The 22,620-nt window shown below is 30.2% G+C and overlaps 2 protein-coding genes across 4 annotated transcripts in view; one reads left to right on the forward strand and one right to left on the reverse strand.

Moving 5' to 3' along the window:
- The window catches only part of LOC107453333 (transketolase), a 52,428-nt gene that overhangs the window by 26,827 nt on the left and 2,981 nt on the right, over positions 1-22,620 (reverse strand). The window contains exons 1-2 of one of the 2 annotated variants that reach the window (XM_071177104.1): positions 20,414-20,541; positions 11,736-11,853 (exon numbers count right to left, since the gene is read on the reverse strand). In XM_071177104.1, coding sequence (XP_071033205.1) covers positions 11,736-11,819 — 84 coding nt within the window. In that variant the 5' untranslated portion in view covers positions 11,820-11,853; positions 20,414-20,541. Of the gene's footprint in view, positions 1-11,735; positions 11,854-20,413; positions 20,542-22,620 lie in introns of those variants that run through there. The other variant, XM_071177103.1, reaches the window with a different exon arrangement.
- LOC107453332 (uncharacterized) overlaps positions 20,492-22,620 on the forward strand; it is a 53,950-nt gene continuing 51,821 nt past the window's right edge. Inside the window, exon 1 of one of the 2 annotated variants that reach the window (XM_071177107.1) lies at positions 20,492-21,301. In XM_071177107.1, coding sequence (XP_071033208.1) covers positions 21,250-21,301 — 52 coding nt within the window. In that variant the 5' untranslated portion in view covers positions 20,492-21,249. The remainder of the gene's footprint in view (positions 21,302-22,620) is intronic. The other variant, XM_016070113.3, reaches the window with a different exon arrangement.

Consider the following 22,620-nt stretch of genomic DNA (forward strand, 5'->3'; position numbering starts at 1 on the left):
TGCAAGGCTGTGGAATCGATTCCAGGAGATTGGAAATGTAAGTCGTGGGCCAGGGCAAGCTAGGCCACGCGCAACAGCTGGAGCTGATGACCGGTATATACAGTTAACAGCTCGTCGTAACAGAACAGACAATGCTACTCAGCGGCAAAGACAGTTTCTCGTGGCAACAGGACGAAGAGTTTCCACCCAAACAATACGGAATAGGCTCCATCAGGGAGGTCTCTATGCTCGTAGCCCATGGTCTGCATTCCATTGACCTCAAGCCACCGTGCGGCTCGCAGAAAATGGACTGCTGAACATCAAGATTGGGAGAAACGGGAATGGAGCCACGTATTGCTTACAAACGAGTCTCAATTCAGTCTGGAGAGTGACACCTGACGTGTTTTGGTGTGGAGGGAAAGAGGCACTCGAAATAACCCCACTTTCATTTGTGAAAGGTCACACTACAGACAAGCTGCTTGGATGGTGTGGGGTGGAATAAGCATAGGTGGACGCACGAACCTGCATATCATTCGGAACGGTACTTTGACGACCCGCAGATATGCAGACGAGATATTGAGACCTCATGTCATACCCTACGCAGCAGTCATTGGAGATTCCTTTGTTTTACAAGATGATAATGCGACAAGACGAGACCACATACAGCTCGTCTTGTGGAGAACATGCTGGAAGCTGAACCAATATAGCGTATGGAATGACCAGCACGTTCTCCTGACCTGAATCCAATCGAGCATGTTTGGAACGTGTTCGGGCGACGCATTGCTGCGAGACCAAGGCCTCCATTAACTCTCCGTAACTTGGAGATTGCCCTTCTTGAGTAGTGGAACCGTATTCCTTAAACTCTCATCGATACCATCATCGTATCCATGGGAAATAGGTGTGCAGCAGTCTTAGCTGTTCGAGGAGATCACACGCCTTATTAACAATTCTGCATCGTTTCCAAACATTACTTTTTTATCGTTTACATGTAAGCCAATTGTTGTTGCCTTAAATCGGCTTTTTGTTTTCTTTCCATTGTTTTCACGAATTAAAGCTTAATTCCATATGTTTTTACGTCTTTTTTTATGTATCGCGCATTGATACGTATGCACTATCCATTTCATGCAGCTCTGTGGATGTCTCGCACGATTTTCTTACTTTCTTTGCTTGCTCCCCTGATTTTTTTGAGCAGTGTAGTTTGAAAAAAATAGTTTTTCGTTGAATCAAGCATACTTCAGTAATTTACATTGTTTAAAATTGTTTATATTTTATAACATTATTGTCAGATCTCAGAATTTCATTTTCTAAAGAAGATTATTTTTTGTATGAAGCTGCAGGATCGATTTTAAAAATATATTTCTTACTCTTGCATATTTCAATAAGTTAGTTTATTTTACAATTCTTATTATCAATTTTATAGTTTATTTTACAATTCTTATTGTCAATTTTATATTTTCTTTACCTTTATAGCATCATTTAATTAAAAAAGGGGAAAAATATGTTTTTTTTAAAGTAAAATTTTGAATCTTTTTCCCTTCAAAAACACCCCACATGTATCAGGTAATTAAATGACAATTAAGAAAAGAAATTGAATCTGCTAACCTTCCTTTGTCGATATATTTTCCAACATACGCCATTCCTACAGCGCAGCTTAAACCTTGACCTAATGATCCTGTTGCTACATCAACGAATGAAAGGCGCTAAACAAGACAAAATATCCAAAATTTAAATAAACATGACATAATTGGATACTAATCTTGCAAAAAGAAATATATGAATAAAAGAAAATAATTAAACATTGGTTAGTTCATTGCCTTTTTTTAACATGCATATGTGAAAAACAAAATATATTTTCAGAATTTCAGTTACGTACCCATACACATATTGAACAAAATAATCGAGCTTACTTTGAACCGTAATATGAATAATGTAGTTTAAAGAGCATAAATGTGGTGAAACTTTATTATTATTATTATTTTTTTGAATTATAAAAAAATAAATAAATAAAAAAGAATCCATATTTTTTAGTTGCTTGAATTCCATTAGACGCTCCAGCTTTTTTATGAAAATGAAATGAGGGTACATAAACTTTACTCTCCACAAGCTGGCATGAAGCTTGCATAAACTTTGCTCTCCACGAGTTGACAATAAGCGTACACAAACTTTGGTCTCGACGAGTTGATATAAAGCGTACAAATGCTTTGTTCTCCATAAGTTGGCATTAAGAGTGCATAAACTTTGTTCTCTACAAGTTAGCTTTAAGGTTGTATAAACTTTTTTCCTTAACACGTTTATGTTCCAACAATGCTATCAATATAACAGGAACTCATTTTAACTGCCGTGATGGATGTTTAGATAGGGTGTACCCAAACTTTTGTTGGAGGTAGGGGATATCACAAGGATTCACATTTGCATAACAAATCATGGTTGGAAATGTCTTCGTTCGCCGCTAGGTGTTGTTCTCAAGATGAATTGGGAGTGGTGAACCGGTTCCTCGGCCATCACATTCTCCTGATTTAAATCCCGTGAATTTTTTTTTGGAGGGATCTGAAAAGTGCTGTGCGCTCATCAACTGTGGATTCTGAAATGGGTCTGGTTGCAAGAATTGTCTATGTTGCGGATATACAACAAAATCCAGCTGTGTTTGGGAGAGTCCGCCAATGTATGGCTCTATGGCATAAAGCATGACTCGTTAGCAATCATGGAAAACTTAAACATATTTTGCAACATTTTCACACATCATCTACCAGACCACATAAAATATATTTGACCAATAAATATTCCAGATGATCTCAGTCCTGTGTCTCTATCTTTCTTACACCTGTCGTAGTACTTCAACATGGCATTTCTGACCATGGGTTGCTATGCAATTCTGAATCCTCGTGCTGTACCCTAAATCCCCTTGAAGTTTGTTCTAATAATCACATAGAAACATAATTATTAAATAATTTTTATAGAAGCTGGATTACTATTGAGATTATATGTCAGGTGGCGGCCAAGGATATACGTTTAAAGTTCTATACACATACCAGGTATCGGATGATTCTATGTATCTCAATGTATCATCGGTCTTTGTATGTCGAATACTTGCAAATGAACAGTTTTAGGCTGACCATATTAATTACGATCGAACCGTGTATAAGGTTTAAGATTAAGGGCAATTTTACTTTAATTTAAAAGTATAAAGTAGCATACTGGGGTCGGATGGCCTTCCAAGTCCGAGTCTATCTTCCTTAGATTCAGCAGATCATCGATGGGAAACAGTCCTGCTTCACCCCATGCTGCATACAGAATAGGAGCAGCATGACCCTGAAATATAGGCGAACATGTTTTAAATGATTACTTCAGTGGAATAAAAAATTGCGAATGATCATTAAATGTTAGAAGAGACCAGAACTTTCATATTACTCTGAAAATTTACTGTAACCTTAATATTAGAATGGAAGCAGTACAAATTTGAACTTGTATCTATTTACTCATCTAAATTATCTGCCTAAACAATAGAGACATTGTTTCTTTCATATATTTTCATTTTGAATTAAGTAAAGCTATAAACGAGCCAATAGGACTAATAGTTCAAAACTTGCGAGTGTGTTTATGTAGAAAAGTATTAATTTAGACATGACTTATGTATGCATTTACTTTGCTATCTAGGGTTCATCTGGACATATGAGGTACGTTTTCCAGGGGAAATTTTTTATACTAAATTGAATGACAAAAAATTCGAGTTGGTAAGGCAAACAGTTTTGAAGCTATAAGGGTTTTCTTTAAAAAAAAAAGTGCAATTAAAAATAATGTATTTTTAAAAAAAACTTTTGAAATTTTTTAAATATTAAACTTTTTGATTCATGTTTGATTTTATACGATTAAATGAAACAAAATGCATAGAAACACAGTACGCAAACATTCTGTATGCAAATATGAAATGTGCAAATGAGTGCAAGTACAAATTTGCACTCTATGTTAAAAAAGGCTTATAATTTCTGAACAATTAATTTGATCATTTAAAAATTATTTTTATTCAATTCAGCGGGAAAAATTACATCGGAAATAATACCATACATGTTAAGATGATACCTAAATAATGTAAAGTGTGTACATAAGTACAAGTTAAAAAAGTATTTTTTTATGAGTAAAAACTCTTGAAACTTCTAAACCAATTATTTTATTGACTTGTGCAAAGTCACTTTTGAGTCAACGTGAAAAATACACTGGAGAGAATGCCTCACTTGTAAGACAGCATTACCATATGCGTAAGTCACTTGAACACTCAAAATTGTACTTTTTTGCACATAAAACCCTTATAACTACTAAACTATTGGTCCAATCATCTCGTGAATGGTTTCGTTCAATTTAGCGTAAAAAATGCATCAAGGAGAATGTCTCTCCAAAGCTCCCCTCTAAAAATGCTCAAGCGTACAGAATATACTAAGGAATTTTTCTGCCACTTTTCAATAATTACATAACAAAGCTTTCTAAGAAAAAATCTTGGTATTAATTTTTCCAAAGAAACACCCTTTTTTGCTATAATTACTGAAAGATAGACATTTTCAATCAAATTTTCACAGTTCATTGAGCTTGCAAAAGACCTCAATTATGCTTTTAAATACATTTTAATGACGGTAGTCAACAATTTTTCCGCACTGCCTCTAAAAAATTCAAGATACTCACCCTAACAAAGAGTTTGTAAAGAAAATACTAACTCATTAATAATTAACAAAATTTTTTAGAATTAATCACATTGTTTACTTTCTCCACTGTTTTACTAATTGACGCACAATAAACCTAATAGGTTGTACATTAAATTATGACATTTTATATCATTCTTTACACGATTCAATGAAAAGAAGAAAAAAATAATTATCTTGAATTTCACTTTAAATGAATTTACTCTTACAAGGAGATGTTACTTTTGACTTATTTGAACCGGCGTAAAATTTAATCTGTGTTGGTATATTTATTTTGCTAATTTGAGAGAAGAATTTTTATGTAACATATTTTTCTTACTTTTTTCATTATTTTATATTAATTTAAGTAAAAATAAGTGAAAAATATTATATTTAAGCATTTTAGTAACTTATTGTTTGGATACCATAATTCATTAAAATTATAATTAATTTATTAATATACATTAAACACCAGTGTCTTTTTTTGCGTTAAAGATGAAACCTTCCAAACACGGCTCACTTCCAAACAATAATTTGCACTTATAATTTTTCGCATAATAGAAATATTCATCATTGAAATTTCCTTAATTTATAAAATCAATTATTGATAAAATTTTGAATATGATTAAATATTTTTGAACAAATATAATTCCGATAATCTGGGAGGGAGAGCAGAAATCGACAATGCCAACATTCATCTATCAAGAGGTAATTCAAGATCGAATCGAGTTAGCATGTTTTATATACTAGTGAATTGATGTTTAATAATCCTAGTGATAGTTACGCCATAATACTTCCCCGCCAGAATTTTATCAGGGACATAATTCAATGAACGGATACCACTAGTAGCCATACGTGCAAAAGACCGGGAGATCTGTGTTAAGTTCACCGGATTTTGAGCGTTTGTCACGAGAACTGTATTAAGTTCGCGGTTGTATGCGTGGTATTTCCCGTGTTGCTATTAGTAGTCGAGTGTGTGCAGGATCCCGTTGAGTGTAAATGAGACTGAGAAGCAACAGCGCGAGGAGAACGATAACGCAGTCACAACTAACAAGTCAGCTGTTAATCGAGGACCATCTATCGAAGATGGCGAGTTTGTCGAGGTAGGCGTGTTCGTATCACGTCCAGAGATCAATATTCGAACATTCTATAGATTCGATAGTTTCAGAAAGCATTCAATAATGCCAAATTTCATCGATCAAAATTTACCTCAAAATTGAATCGAGTTGGCATGCCTTATATACTAGTGAATTGATGTTTAACAATCGTAAAGGTAGTTATGCCCCAATCTGACATATTTTTTTCAGTAACTATTAGAAACTGAGAATAAGGCATTGATTTTGATAATTTAGTGGAAAAATGTCGCCAAATTGGCGATTTCTGAAAAGTTTAATAACTTTTGAAATATATAAGTTATTTGCTTTTTTTCTAAAGTCCAGATAATTCTTCAAGAATTGCTCCAAGTATAAGGCGACAGAGCTTAGAAAAACAGTGCTAATAATTTGTGCAAGAGAAGGATTCGTTTTTCTGAGACATAAGAAGTGTCGGCCAGATATACTTTTAACAAAGAGTCAGATACTTACAGGGCTCTCAAAGGGGAAATTTTTTAACTCTCCCACTGCTCTGTCTCAATCCGAATTCCCAGATATATAATTATGTGTTTTTTTTCCAAATTTACAAATATATTTTCACGATGGCCTTTTTTATGCTATTTATGTTGAATAGCATTGCGCATTGAATTAACCTAAATTTTTGCTTTGTACCAGTAATATTACCTCCTTTTTCACTTACTTTCTTAAGAAATTTACAAGTTTATGTTTATAATGGTAATTTTACAGTTTATAATTATTTATGCAGTGAAATTATGCGCAATATTTGATACAAATGTAATATTTAAATATCAATGTATGGAAAAAAAATCTTGTAAAGCTACCATACTGTATTGTTATGACATTTCTGGTAAAAAAAATATCACAATTTAAACTGCTAAACAAAATCTTATGGTATTTAAATGATTCATTTGATAAATTTTCCAATCATCTGATAACTATTTACAATAAATTCTGATTTTAAAAATTATAATTCGTATTGCCACACATTTAGTAAAAAATGTCATTTTTATGCCGTGCTTTAAGGTATTAGGATAAAATTACCAAATTTCATCACATATTATAAAACTATATTTTATTACTAATTTTACCAAAATCTTTACCAAAGCGCTTCGGTAAAAATTAACGAGTTTTTTTATGCTCCCATGAGCCAGAAACGTGACAAATTTTACAATATTCTTGCAATTTTGACCATACTTTTTCTTCACAAAGTTAATTGCTCTCGTATATAAATTGAATGAAATAAAAGGTTTCAAGGAATGTATACGTCACATAATTCTGGTACTATACCTTTAAAAAAGTACTAACATTCATATAACAGATTCAATGAGCAGGAAAGCGATCGGAGAGGAATTATGAAAGGAGATTTAGATATCGAAAAACCACAGCGAGCTGTGGGGGGAATCTCTTAATTTATTTATAATTTATAAAACATTTTAACATTTTACGCAACTGATACAGGTATACGCTTGTTTTAATAAATTCTGCTTCATTTAAACTGAATTCTTCAAAACAAAAGCTACTACACTGCAAAAAATTTCGGATCAAGTTACGGTAAAAAACACCGTCACGCAGGCTGCTAGTACTTTTATCGTGCCGCAAAATCCACTTTTACCGGAACATGATACAGAACAAAAAATCTAATCTACCGCAATTTTTACTGTAATAATTACCGTGAAATAGCGGAATCACTCAAATAAATAAATATCACTGTAAAAATTACGGTATAATATTATATGGTAAAAGCAAGTTTTAGCTTAAAAGGTGTGATGAATCATTAGTGCCAGTACTTTATACTGTAGTTTGATTCGGAATTTTTTACTGTGTAGAAGAGTCCCTCTGTAGACTGATCGTAAAGATTCGGTTCCCAGCAGATCTCCGAAGTCAAGCATCACTGTTGGTGAGCGGGTGGGAGACCACTTTGATCAGCCTGCGTAGAGTCCGAGGGTGTGCTGTATTGGTCTTCGTTAAACTGTTCGACCGTAAAATGCTCGATTTCGGGCGCAGGTCGTCAGGCTACTAAAGCAGGGAAGCCATCTCCTCAGCAGAGAAACAAAATTGTGATGGCATATCTGAGGATCATCTTCAGAGATGTTTCCCAGACCGTCGCCAATAGCCCATTGCGTAGCTGCAGTGCGACGTAAATAAAATACCAACCTAGCTACAGTTCAGAAATTCATACTATAATTTTATGGCATAAAAAAAATGAAAACTTGAACAACAATATCTCAAATGCTAAATATAGAAAGTGAATCCTGTTGTTATTACAATGTAAACAAAAACGTAACTTTTTGATGCTCAGAACAACATTAATTACATTTGCGCCTTTTATAATCAAAGCCGTAAGCAGCAATATTTACTTAAATTCTCTAACTTAGGAGATAATAATTGTGATAAAGAACACTATAAATGATTCAACCAGGAAACGTCCCTCAATATTACATGAATCATAAAATAAAATACTTTGTCAATAGCAATGAGGAAAGAAAGATTTCTTATTTCTTTAAAATATGTTCTTTAAAACAGGCAAGAGTTTTCAAGTTTTACAGTTTTATTGTCAAGGATCCGTCACTTAATCTCATTTTTTTACAGTTTGCGTGGCTTTTATCTTATCATTTTCAAACATTCACTTTCCTAAAATGCATTTCGCCTTGCTCAGTGAGATGATGGCCTTTGAAAAACCAATTATAACTTACTAAGTTTTCTTATCTTGCATGTTTGGTTATAAAGAAATTAGACACAATATTCAATTTAATTCTCCGCAAATATTTTGGTTCCATAAAATTTTTGTTTGGAAGTTGATACTTCCTGGTTTACTTGCTAAAAGAAGGTTAAGGTTTAAAAAAGGTTTGGAACAAGAATTTCAATTTTATTCTCTGCAAATATTTTGATTCATTGGATTTTTTTCAAATCTTCTGACATCAGGCAGTAGTTTCTGTTTAATTTGCTAAACAAACATTATTGTTTTATAAAATTTTAATACAAAAAATATCGTATTCTTTTCAAATATTCGAATAAACTTCAATTATTTGTATATTTTGTGTGTTTTGCCACTTTGCTAGATCATTGAAATTGTTTACTCAAAGCAAAAATATATTTTTAATTATGTTGTGGAAAGCAGCTGGCATAGCCCAATTATAAATAAGAACATCAATATAATATAAACGTTACAATCATATAATATCAATACAGTATTGTAAACTTAAATAAGGTAGAAATTGTTAAACTAACATTTTGACGATTATCAAAACAATTTTGAGTGGTAAAGCACTTACCAACGTTATTTTAGATTACAAAATCTAAATAATAAAAAATTGTAATTAAGATGTTAAAGCATCAATCTAGGTTGAAAAATTAGCATTTCATTCTTATGGAATATTCAGATGATAACTGCTTTATATAGTTTATGTACAGTGTGTCAAAAAAAACTGACCACCCAAAATAACTTTTGATTTAATCCCCGGATCTTCACGTTCTGGGACTAAATCTTACTGGTTCGAAGGGTTAACCTCAAACCCGCTTATTAATTAGAGCAGACAATTGTTTAAATTACGAAATCAGAAGAAAAACATACTTTCTCTGAATAAACACACCTTTTTTTTTCCAACGGATTCGGTCTTAGAAATTTATTGAGAGCGATCGGACCCCTTAATGTTAATTTTACTTTAAGTGTATTTCACCATATCTCGGGAGCATTTTAAGTGAATTGAAAAAAATTTGTGCACAATTATAAAATTTATTTACCCAAAGATAATTCCAAGCAAAAAATAAATTTCAGTAAACATTTATTATTTTTTTGCGTAACAGTCAAAAAAAATTTGAATTGCAAGGTGTACAATTTTTTACGTCATTTTAAAGCATATAATTTTAAATGGCAAAATAGAAACTTTGAGCCAAATCGGTCGAATAATTCCTGAGAAATGGAATCTTAAGGAAGTTGTACGTTTAAAATTCGATTTCTCACGAACTGTTCAACCAATTTCGTTCAAATTTCGTAATTTGCCATGTAAAAATATCTACTTTAAAATTATCTAAAAAATTTTATACGTTACAATTAAAAAATTTCTGAATATTATTAAATTAAGGAATAAAAATATAATAAGTATTTACTAAAATTTATATTTTGCATGGAATTTTATAATTATGTACAAAAAGTTTTCAATTCGTTTAAAAAGCTCTTGAGATATGGCGAATCTTCAAAAAGTAAAATTAACAATAAGGGGTCCAAATTTAGGATCGTTCTCCTGACTGAACTATAAGGACCTTTTTTTCAGATTGTGCCTCCCCCCTGTATTTTGGGGTTCAGAAATCTGAAACTGTTCAAAAGAAGGCATGTTTACTCAGAGGACGTACGTTTCTGTATCTGATATCGTAACTTAAAATATCGTTCGCACAAATTAATCAGTATATTTAAGGTAATCCCCTCGAATTATTATGAATGTGTCCTATAACGAGAAAATTCGATCATTAGGATCAGAAGTTATTCAGGATGGTTCATTTTTTGGCCCACTATGCACTCTGGAAAAAAAATTATGGACAAAGATACTAGAATATGGAAAAATTTACTTCGTTCCTGGCTCTCGGGAGCAGCAATAAGCTAATGATTATGGTATAAAATTAGCAAAGTAATATGGTTTTATAATTTGCGATGAAATTTGGTTAATGTGGCAAAATTTAATAATTTTATCATGATACCTTAGAGCATGGTATACAAACCATTTATTAGGTTAAATTTAGTTTTAGGTTTTGTACTTTTTACTAAATGCGTGGTAATTTTGAAAGCCAGAATTTCCGATAAAGCGTTACCGTTTGAACTGAAAAGTTACCAGATGAATGGCTTAAATACAATGTATTTTGATTTTCATTATAAGAATTATTTTTTTCCACCAAAAATTTCATTACCAAGTAGTGGAGTAATTTTTCTAAAATGTTTTCTCCATGTATGTTACCTACAATACTGCAAATACCTCATTTTTAGGCTAAGTTTGAAATGGGAAAACAATTTTATACTTTCCCAGGTATTGATACACATTGACAGATGTTCTTTGACTAGGCATGAAATGCGAGACTATGGGAGAAAGAAACATCGAATTTTTTTTAACTTCATTTTCTTTTCTTTTCTTTTTTTAAAAAAAAATATTGCTAATTTGATGACCAAAAAAAATCTTAATTCAATTCATGAATTTTTTATGAAACACAAATTTATCTAAATCTGTTTATTTGATTATAATTAACACTATCCGATATGGGAAAACATATTAAAAAAAGCATTAGTGTAGGGAATACCGGACAATGTCCCACACCCTGTTATAATACATGAAGATTACTAAAATGGCATGACTTTCTTATTTAAGGAAAACAAAATAAAATATGAATTACTTGTCGTATATGTGAATGACCAAAATTGGTGGTTGTTGACTTCTACCGGTGAATGTTGACAAGCACATAGTCGCTTTGGTAAATGTCCGAAATCTATACAAGGTCCAGTTAAGTGCCACTGCGCGGCATACATTTGGCCGGTATACCCTACTAGACCGATGTTTTTTTTAAGGTCCCGTACTCCGAACACTGATGTTTATCCTAATCTATCTTCATTAGATATTAAAATATGAAATAAATATAATAATATCATCGAATAAATTATTATCAAATCAGATATAACAAATATTTCGGACATTCACCAAAGCGACTATGTGATTGTTGACATTCACCGGTGAAAGTCGACATTCACGGTAACATATGTTACTTTTAAACATTAGTTATTAATTATGATCACGGAAATTAAAAATACGAAACTATCATATTTCGGTACTTTGCCAATTAGTCATTTGACATTATATAAAATGTCTAAGACTTGTCTGCAACTTTGTTAATTACATATTGCAACAGTGATAATTATGCTGTAGCTGTTTTAAACTCATTTCCTGCTCGAATGTTCACTTTACAGTTTTGTGAACATTCTAGGGATTTGCGCTCTTACCTTTGAAAGAACAAATCTGTCGCTCGAGGGGTCCTTTGGATTTTCTAAACGATAACGCATGATTCGAAAGAAAAGTACAGACATGATTTCAGCAATCGATGAGCAGGATGTGGGATGTCTAAAATAGAAATAAAAAAAGGCTCTTCAATTCATCGTATTTATAACTTACTATCCTCAAATAAAATTATGTTATAAAGTTATAATAACTTAGGATACATGAAATACCTTTTAGAGAACTAAATTCAAACCTCTATTTTTGCCTATTACTTAAACAATAATTTGCTGCATCATTTTTCTCATTGCCACATAGTGAAACTTTTGTTTTCGTTACAAGTATCGAAAGTAAAAATTAAAACTACGTACTTTTACTTATACTAGATTCATTTGCAATTAAACAATAATTTGCTAAATCATTTTGTTCATTATCACATAGTGAGTCTTTTGTTTTCGTTACAATTATCGAAAGTAAAAGTAAAAACTGCTTATTTTTACTTGTACTTTGTTACTTTTGAGAGTAAATGGAGAGTTTAGCATTTCGGTACTTTTGAAAGTTAATGTTTTCACTTGTATTTAGTTTCTTTTGAAAGTTAGTACTCTTACTTATTCTTTGTTATTTTTAAAAACTAGTTCTTTCACTTTATGACTTTTGGAAACTGATATTTTCAGATTTCGTTACTTTTTATGATAAGTACTTTCTTGTATTTCGCTATTTTTGAAAATTAGTAATTCTACTTTTACTTCGTCACTTTTCAAAGTCTTTGTACTTTCTAGCTAATACTTTTACTCTGCTTTTTAGCCAGTACTTTCACAAGTACTTCATTCTTTCAAAATATTAATATTTTTCAAAAATTAGTACCCTGTCTTGTACATTATTGATTTTTAAAGTTATCTAATATTTATAAAAATTATGAATTATAAAAATCATAATTTATAAGAATTATAAATTACAAAATGCATTAAATTTCTTTAATTTGATTTATTTTTATAAAAAAGAAATTGTTTACATTTTCTGCAGTCCGCTGCGAGACTTTATATTAAATGAGTTATATTTTGCGCTTTGTTACACTCTACTAAAAACATGTAGGAAGAGATAAAACGAATTATAATCACTTTCTTAAACTAAATGTCTGTTCCTTGATCTTTGAAATATCACTAGCAATTGAGAGAATTTGATAAAATTTTCTCTAAACAGTGAGATCCCCCCTCAAAGTTTTCCCTACTTATGCAGCATGATACTTAAATTTAACGTAAATTTTTGGGAAATTGGTAACGTCAATCAGCTTTATATATAAATTTTACACAATATTGACGAAATGATTTTATTATTGAGATATTTATCAAAAAGCTTTGGTATATATTATGTAATATTAACGGATTGAACTTTACCAACTACCCTTCGTAAGATTGGTTTCGTACATTTTACAGACCAAAGAATATTTACTATTTAGATTTGGTAAAAAGGATTTTGTATATTTTACGTATTATTGACAAAGCAATTTTAGAATTTAAATTTCGGTTCGAATTTATTTGCGTAAATTTTCTGTTTTTTTGAATAACCGTTTTTTCTATAATTTGACATTTCAAATTACGTACATTTTGACGTATTGTTGACGTAAATATTATGTAAAAATAACGTACTCATTCTCACCCAGTAAAAAGTGGTTGGTAAAATATTCTTAAAATAAACGAACGAATTATATAGAATTTTCTTTTAGTGTAGTATCGTTTGTTTTAAAGAATTCAGTTTAAATGAAACATTGTAAATATAATTTATTAAAACTAGCATCTTCGTGTATCAATTACATAAAATGCTAAAATATTTTAAATTATAAATTAAATAAGACATCCCACCTACCACTCGTTGGGCTCGGCGACCTCTGAATCTTCGAATATTACACAGTTACTTTCTCAGTAATATTTATTTAATTAGAGTGATTTAGTGATTTTATGGTATTACTGTAAAAATTACTGTATATTAGATTTTTCATTAAGGTAAAAAGGAATTTTACGGTAAAAAGTACGGCATATTCAGTACTCGTACTTTTTACCGTAATTTAATCCTGAATTTTTTTCACAGTGTACAAGCGTTTGTTTTGAAGCCCCCGGTTCTTAGGGTGTATCATCCAGGAAAATCCATTTTACCATAAAATCCATTTTTACAGTAATTTCACAGTAATATTTATTTAATTCGAATGATTCAGGGATTTTACTGTAATTGCTACTGTAAAAATTATGGTATGTCCGATTTTTGTTAAATAACATGTTTCGGTAAAAATGAATTTTACGGTGAAATGTACCGGAACCCTGAAAGCGGATACTTTTTATCGTAATTTGATCCGAAAGTTTTACATTGAAATTCTCCATTAATTCATCTGTATTTTTATATTTTGTAAACTTTTTATCAACATTTGAACCTCCATTGTTTTCTAAATGTTTAATTGAATTCATTTTTCTCTAAACCTTAAATTTCAATATACCGATGAAGATAAAACAGAATTTGCGGTGAAAAGTATACTCATCAGAAAAAACTAAGTTCAGACTTTTATTAGAAAGATCAAAGATTTTGCATTCATAAAGTGATTACGTTGAGTTAAGAGGATTAAAAAGTTTAATTATGAGCCTGAACTAGAGGAACAAATGAAATAGAAAAGTATAGCTTAAACACTGGATTATGCAAAATCTAACTAATTAGATCGAAATAGAAACTCTTAAAGTTTTGAGCATTCAAACATCTAAAAATTCTCTAAACTAATTGAATTGAATTTTTCGGTATGTTAATCAACCATTTCATCGAGCGGTAAAAAAAATAAGCACTATTAAATGTTTCAACACTGTGCCTTAAATATATTTTTGCACACAGTTAANGATCGAAATAGAAACTCTTAAAGTTTTGAGCATTCAAACATCTAAAAATTCTCTAAACTAATTGAATTGAATTTTTCGGTATGTTAATCAACCATTTCATCGAGCGGTAAAAAAAAATAAGCACTATTAAATGTTTCAACACTGTGCCTTAAATATATTTTTGCACACAGTTAACATTGAATCTATTTTCAAATACATGAGGTTTCAGTCTAGTTTCTGTCATCGCTACATTTTTTAATAAAAAATTAATATTATTTTTAAGTTTAAGGAAGTTTATTACTTTCAATTCAAATTATACGACCAAATTATACAACCAAAACAATATGAAAATAAATGAGGAAAAACTGGATCCAACCTCGTGATTTTCCGGCCAATAAAATTGCACGGACAACAATGTAAAACTGGTACACCATCATTAGGCATACTCAAAACAAAATAAAAATTTCAACAAACTGAAGCTGGTAAGTTTAGTTGTAACAATTCAGCAGTCAGCACTATCTATATTATATAAAACGCTAATACGTACGTATGTATCAATAAAACCGATGATATTTCTTTTCTCGCGCTGGCAACAGTTTTTATTTTCAATTGATTGGATTCGGCGCGCAAGAGCACGTAGTGAGCAACCAGATAACAATAACCAGAGATAAAGTTGTTTAGAAAGGTGGTCTAACCTTATTTACAGTTTTACAATTATAATTTTTGCGCAGATAACATTAATATACCGTTATAAATTACAGTTAAAGAGATCTGTGAAATGATTTAGAACTTTATCAGCTATAGAACTATGCTATCAGCTTTAAAACTATGATCAGCTTCATGCACAATGAGATATACAAACAAAAACAGTAATNATATATTATGTCTTTGTGCTAGAACGTTGTGTTCATTGGCGAGCGAGAGCAGCGAGCCATGGTTCACGGCGTGAACCACATAGGATTGCGTAGCAATTCTCGGGGGTTGGCGAGCGTTAGCGAGCAGGGGGCGGAGCCTCCTAGTTAAAAATTATTACTTTTTCACACTCACGCGTTCTCAATTTTGCTTGGCTGCTTTGTGCGTTACCAACCGCTCAAGATAGATACCGCGCAAGAGAGAGAGATAGATAGATGATTTTATTGAGTTGAACGCACACAACAAAATACCCTGTGAAGCGGTATGTTTTAATTTGTATTTAATAAAAAATTTAAAATATTTCAAAAAATCAGATCACAAAGAGATTTGTCTCTCTTGATCTGATAAGAGGTCACAAAACTTTCTAAAAATATCTTAAACAATTAAATATCTTAAACAATTAAATATTTCAACAATTCAAACTTTTCACACATTCTTACTTTATTAAAGAATTCGATGATATAGAATAATATATTTCAGCAATCTAGAATATTTTTCAATATTCTAAACATGAATATAGTGTTTTAACTTCCTACCTTCTTATAAAGAACAATAAAAAAAGCTTTTAACAATCTGTATTTTTTTTCAAACAGTTTAACAACTATTAATATATGCAGTTATTAAATATAAAAAACTTTCTTAGAATACAAAAAAAATTTATTATTAAAATATCATATTTAAAGTTTAATATTTAAAAAAAAGTAAAATAAAATAGCAAAATATTCTAATAATCTAAAGCTTTTTATCCTTTCCAACTATTAAGAAATACAAGAAATAACGAATGTTTTAATTTAATACTCTGCACTACTTAGCATAAAAATTATTTTTAAGGAGTGCAAAGATAATTTATTGTATTTTAACAATCTAACCTGTTATTAAAATCAAAAGCTATTAGATTTTGACCGTCGAAACTACTTGTTAGAACATATAAAAAAATTTGAAACTATAAATCTAATTTCAATGAACTAGATTTATAGTTTTAATTTTTTTCATTGAAAATCATAATAATTCATATTTTTATTAATAATTCATATTTATATCATCGTTATTTTATTAATAATTCATATTTATATCATCGCTATTTTATTAAAAATCATGATATTTTATTAAAAATCATAATATTTTATTAACCGAAAGTAGTTATCTTTTTACTTTCAAACCACGACAATATTCCATTTCAAAAGAAATCGCAGAAAATGATATTTTAACATCTAAACTACTTTTGAGAAATATAAAAATGTACAATCTTAAACTTTTTTTTACATTAGTTTTAACATTAAAATTTTTTATTTATTTTATTTATTTATTTTTTTGCTTTTGAAGAACACGGGTAGGGGTGGGAGGAGTAAGACCGGGTAGCTAAGATTCGAGGGACAGTTGGATTTAAACTGTTAAAACTAGGATTAAGCAATACATTCATCCTTTAGCTCCGTACTATATACTTTCTAAAGAACCGTGGTGCCCCAGGGATAGAGCTTTCACCTTCCAATGACGTGAACCGGGTTCGAATCAAAGCCATGACTGATCGATACGAATTCCTCACACAGCTCGGACCATCCCAGTGCTGACGTAAAATATCTTCAGACGGTAGATGGATCCCCATTGCCATCAGGCTAACCGTGGGAAGATTTCATGGTTTTCCTCTCCATTTAGCGTAAATAAAATATGTGATTCCTGAAGAGTCATACATGAACTATTATTTTTTAAATGATTTTTTTCCCCAAAATAGTCAAATCATCCGACTTTGCCCCAATAGTGGTTAACACATGTTAACTCTATAGGGAAATTAGAAATACAAGAAGTTCAGTGAAAAAGTAGCAACATTTATATTTTATGTGAAAATTTAAGAAAATTGTGCATGCAATTTACATGTGATGTAGTGAAGGCCGTACTCAAAGGGGGGGGGGGGGGAACCATCGTTTCGAGGTCCAAAGACTGCTGAGAGCCCTATCAAAATTCTTTACCAACAATATATAATGTACGAAACGTATTTTTCCACTGTATGCGTGCACTTCATAGCATCTCATAGCACACATCATTACGCATCCATTGCGCACCTTCTACCTAAACAGCTATTAAATATTCATTGATGTTTTTCACACGCAGCTAATGAGACGGATGCATATGAGGCAGTTGGCCTCATCATCTTTGTGTTTATTGTTCTGTGTTTTGTCCTGTTGTCTGTGTTAATAACTGTTTGGTTAATTTAGTTATGGTCGTTGCCTTTTCCCATAATAATCTTTATAAACTAGCTTTTTTTTTTTTTTTTTTTTTNTTTTTTTTTTTTTTTTTTTTTTTTTTTTTTTTTTTTTTTTTTTTTTTTTTTTGCTACAGTAAATGCAGAGAACTTCTTTACATTTATATAAAAGCTACAATTTTGTATAATGGGACTTCAAAATTTCTCCAAAATATGAAAATAAGACTTTTTGCGCTTTGAAGAAGGAGTCCTCGGTAGATTTCATCTTGAGGCCCGTAATGCCTTTTGTTCTGCAATGGATGTAGTTATATCTTCTTCTCCCACTGCACTGTAGTTTTCGTGGGCCCAGCATAGACACACATTAAGGGGAGCAAGACTGGGCAATACCCCGAGATCAAAGATTATCATAATGAAACAGACAATGCTACCATTGGAATAAATCCTTATTATTTATTAAGGTATGAATCTTTAGTTAACGAACAATAAGTTGGACTAAATATAATTTTAATAATTATAATGACCAATAAATAAGGCAAGTTTAGAAAAAAAAATTAGAGTTGGCATGGAAAAACAAACTTTTCTACGCAGTTTAAAAACAAACAAAAGAAAAAAACATTAGGGAGTAGACATTGGAAAAACAAACTTATCTACACAGTTTGAAAAAAAAAGCATTAGAGAGTTGGCATTGAAAAAGAAACTTATCTTCACAGTTTGAAAAAATAAAATAAAATAAAAGAAAGCATTAGAGAGTTGGCATTGAAAAAGAAACTTATCTTTACAGTTTGAAAAAAATAAAATAAAAAAAAGCATTAGAGAGTTGGCATTGAAAAAGAAACTTATCTTCACAGTTCAAAAAAAATAAAATAAAAAAAAGCATTAGAGAGTTGGCATTGAAAAAGAAACTTATCTTCACAGTTTAAAAAAAATATAATAAAATAAACAATTGAGAGTAGGCATTAAAAAAGAAACTTTTCTTCACAGTTTAAAAAAAAAAAATTTTAAAAAAAATAATAATAATAAAAAACATTGGAGAATTGGCATTGAAAAATAAACTTATCTTTACAGTTTAAAAAAAATAAAATAAAAAAAAACATCAGGGAGTTGGCATTGAAAAATAAACTTATCTTCACAGTTTAAAAAAAATAAAAAAAAGCATTAGAGAGTTGGCATTGAAAAATGAACTTATATTCACAGATTTAAAAAACAATTTAAGCATTAGAGAGTTAGCATTGAAAAACAAACTTATCTACACAGTTTTTTAAAAAAAGCATTAGAGAGTTGGCATTGAAAAATGAACTCATCTTCACAGATTTAAAAGAAAAAAAAAATAAACATTAGAGAGTTAACATTGAAAAACAAACTTATCTACACAGTTTTTTAAAAAAAGCATTAGAGGGTTGGTATTGAAAAACAAACTTATTTTCACAGTTAAAAAAAAAAAAAAACATTAGAAAGTTGGCATTGAAAAACAAAATTATCTACACAGATGCCGTGAATTAATCAAAAGCAACTCATTTTTATGGTAAGTCCTTCTCCTTGACCAGTAAAGTTTAATTCAGAATTTGTTCGTTAGAAAACAGAAGTAATTTTGATACAATCATCCTATTCTTCCCTAGATAAAATATAATATTCAAATAATCAAATACTATATTGAAATTATTTTATTTAAGAAAAGTTTGTATGTCAATCAAATGAACATAAATCATGACACAGTGCTTAGTTTTATAAACTTTTTGTTATTTCTAAATTTAATGAAAGCAATCTATTACCAGAGTTAGATTCTTTCCCTTGCGATTTCATATTTATCAAAAAAATCATACTATTCAAAATCCGAATTGTCACCGTAGTTAAGTTATGAAATTGGTATCTATCAAGTCATCTTTCCTTGCGCGCAAATCATAGTCAAGGTCACGCTGACTTCAGAATCTAAACTTGTTGTATAATAAGCAAATTCTTTTTAGTTTTCTTCTAATGCAAACTATCAGGAACTGCAAGATTTCTGAACTTACGGATTCACAGGTTTACTAATTTAGAAGTCTGTTAGCCGATTTCTCATTACTTTAATGGTTATCTGTTCTTTTATTATTAACTTTTCTGGAAACTTAAAGTTTTAATGCATCGTTGTCATTTGCTTCTATTTTGAAATTTTCCAAGTTCTTTGAGCTTTCTTTAAAATTTAACTTTTTCAGATTTCATTTAACACTTTAAAGATCTACTTATGTTTGTTTTCAACACCACGCATTATTTAGCTGGTATGTCGAATTTTATTCGAAGTGTCGAAACGGTGTACTCAATTCAGAGAGGATAACGTAGACAAATCTTTTATTAAGAGACAAGGAGACAGCAAAAATACGCCCTAATTAGAGAGATCTGTTAGTCTACAAATTTCGTCGCAGAGTAACAGGGAATGCTACTTAATGCAAATGCGATGAGGCTTAACATAAAATAATTGATTTATTGATTATTTAAAGTAAACAAATGAATCGCATGTTTCTAATGTCAACATAATCTTAGAATTTTGACATAAAAATCTAGGGGGGAAGAACTATTTATGTCCATGAAAGCTGAATATGAGAGAAAAAAATGAATCTCAAGGTGGACAGCAACTGTTTTTCTCCCAACGCAGGCCATCATCACTGTGCTATAACTTTCGGGGATAAACGATTTTCCACGTCACAGTTTTGTCAAAAAAAAACTTACTTAGTTAGCAATCTTTAAAACTAACCTCAAAATTCAACTAGTTAGTATCCTCAAAATGCAACAAATTACAATCCAATCGTTCCTTTAGTAAAAAATTGACATAAACTAATCTCCCCCTTGATCCTCCCATGTTTGCATGTTAAGTAAATAAACGTAGTTGATTTGAAATAAAGTAAATACTGTATTTGAACCATTTTGCAATCACTATAAACACGTGTAATGTTTGATAGATAATGTCAACAAACATATAAGCATATGATCTTAGAGTGCATTTTCATGAAATAAAAAAACAACTAGTTTTGTAACATATTAATGAAAGTAATTGAATTAAACTTTTATTTACTAATTAGTCCTGTTTCAACAGAAAGATAAATATTTAAATTGGATTTTAACATTCTAAATTTCGTGACTTTTGAAATCTATTTTTTCGTTTTCATGTGATTGGGACATTCTTTCAGGTTAATTTATCGCCAAACCTTATACAATTTCGCAACAAGCGATGCGTAAGCAAGCGTCAACAAAACTTTAAGAGTGATGCAGCAATTAAAAATGAAAGGGTTTCAAGGATATCTCTACGCAGGAACTTAGACAGAAACACCTTCCGTGCTATTGAAGAAAGTTCAAACTTAAATGACACAACCTATTAAATAAACGAACCTTCATTAAATAACTTGTACTTCCACTTCAAATGGTCAAAGAGTTAGTTCTACTTCATAATTATTTTTGATAGGGTATTGTGTGGTTATAAGTTATTCTTTATACAAAACAGTTTGGCAACGGAATGAAATAAGCTATCTTTTTTTTACGAGCAGAATTATGATTTGGAGAGACTTAAATCGGAAAAGAGCTTAAAAAAGTGTCATGGCCTTGAACGCTACAAACTACGGAAGCAGACGAATTTTGTGGCTACTAGGTAAGTCATATTAAATTCATTACATAATCACAATGTTTCACTGAATTAACCAAGCCCTTATTAAATTACATATTATTAATTTGCTTATGCAAATTAATAATTTATATTCCGCAAATAATGTAATAAATACGCATATGTGAATAGTTTTTTTTTCATATCTCATACAATTTTAGTTCATAATTGTTTTCAGACATTTTGCAATGAGTTCTAAATTTTGTAGATTTTTACCAATAGAACTAAAAATGTTTCGGTGGAGCTCTTTTTATAAAATTTGGCTTATATAACGATATTTCATATTAAATCTTTAGGTAATTTATATAACTCATTATTAATATAAACAGCTTTTAGTAACAAAGCGGGTCACCAAAGGCGGCTAGTATTTAATTAGGAATTTCAATTGAATATTTTTTATATTGATTTATGAAACAGTTTTTTGTTGAGAAACAAAAGCAATCTATGCGGATGAATTGATTGAGAAGCGATCGGGGCAAGTGAAATGATTGCATAGCAATCATAGGAGTAAAATTCCCCTAGTTTTGAGAAAATCCTTAGATTAACAATTATATTTTCTTTTCACTAACTCTTAAAATGTTACTTAAATAGGATGAAAACTAACTGATTTATCGAATCTAAATTCGAAAATTAGGAGTAAAAAATGATAAATGCACAGGGAGAAAAAAAATCCTTCGATATTGTACAAACATAAGGAAATTCTAAATTCAAATTTCAGTAAAATAAATAAGTTAAAATTTAATTTCAAATTCTGTTAACTGCAAATTATTGCTATATATAACAATTTTTATCCCGAAAACTCTGTTTATATAAAAAAATTTAAATCAAAATAATTCTTTAAAGGGATAGAAAAAAGAACAAAATATTTTTTTTAAAAATTACTTCATAAATTTTGGCTATTTAAAATCGTTTTCCAATTTCTAATTACTGTAGTTGAACAAAATAACACACAATATGACAATACACAATACATAAGCAAGATTATATATTTCCACTTTTTTAATGCAGTTCTTGTAAAAATAAATGCAGAAATTTTATTTATCAGGAAGCATTTGTATTGTTTTAAAAAATTTTTACTTGATAGTTTATCAACCTAATACGATGAAAAACTAATAAGGTTTCTCTTATTAAATTTAAATAAAAATTGTCAACTCATTTCATCTTATAAAAAATAATGTAACATTTTTTTCTGAGAGGTGTTTTAATAATTTTTTATTTAACAAATTAAATACCGATTAGTATAGAATTAAATTTTTATAAATATAGGACACTCTCATAAATTTCAATTCTTTTGAATTCATTTTTAA

The sequence above is a fragment of the Parasteatoda tepidariorum genome, chromosome 2 (assembly GCF_043381705.1).
Source record: "Parasteatoda tepidariorum isolate YZ-2023 chromosome 2, CAS_Ptep_4.0, whole genome shotgun sequence".
NCBI classification, from domain to species: Eukaryota; Metazoa; Arthropoda; class Arachnida; order Araneae; family Theridiidae; genus Parasteatoda; species Parasteatoda tepidariorum.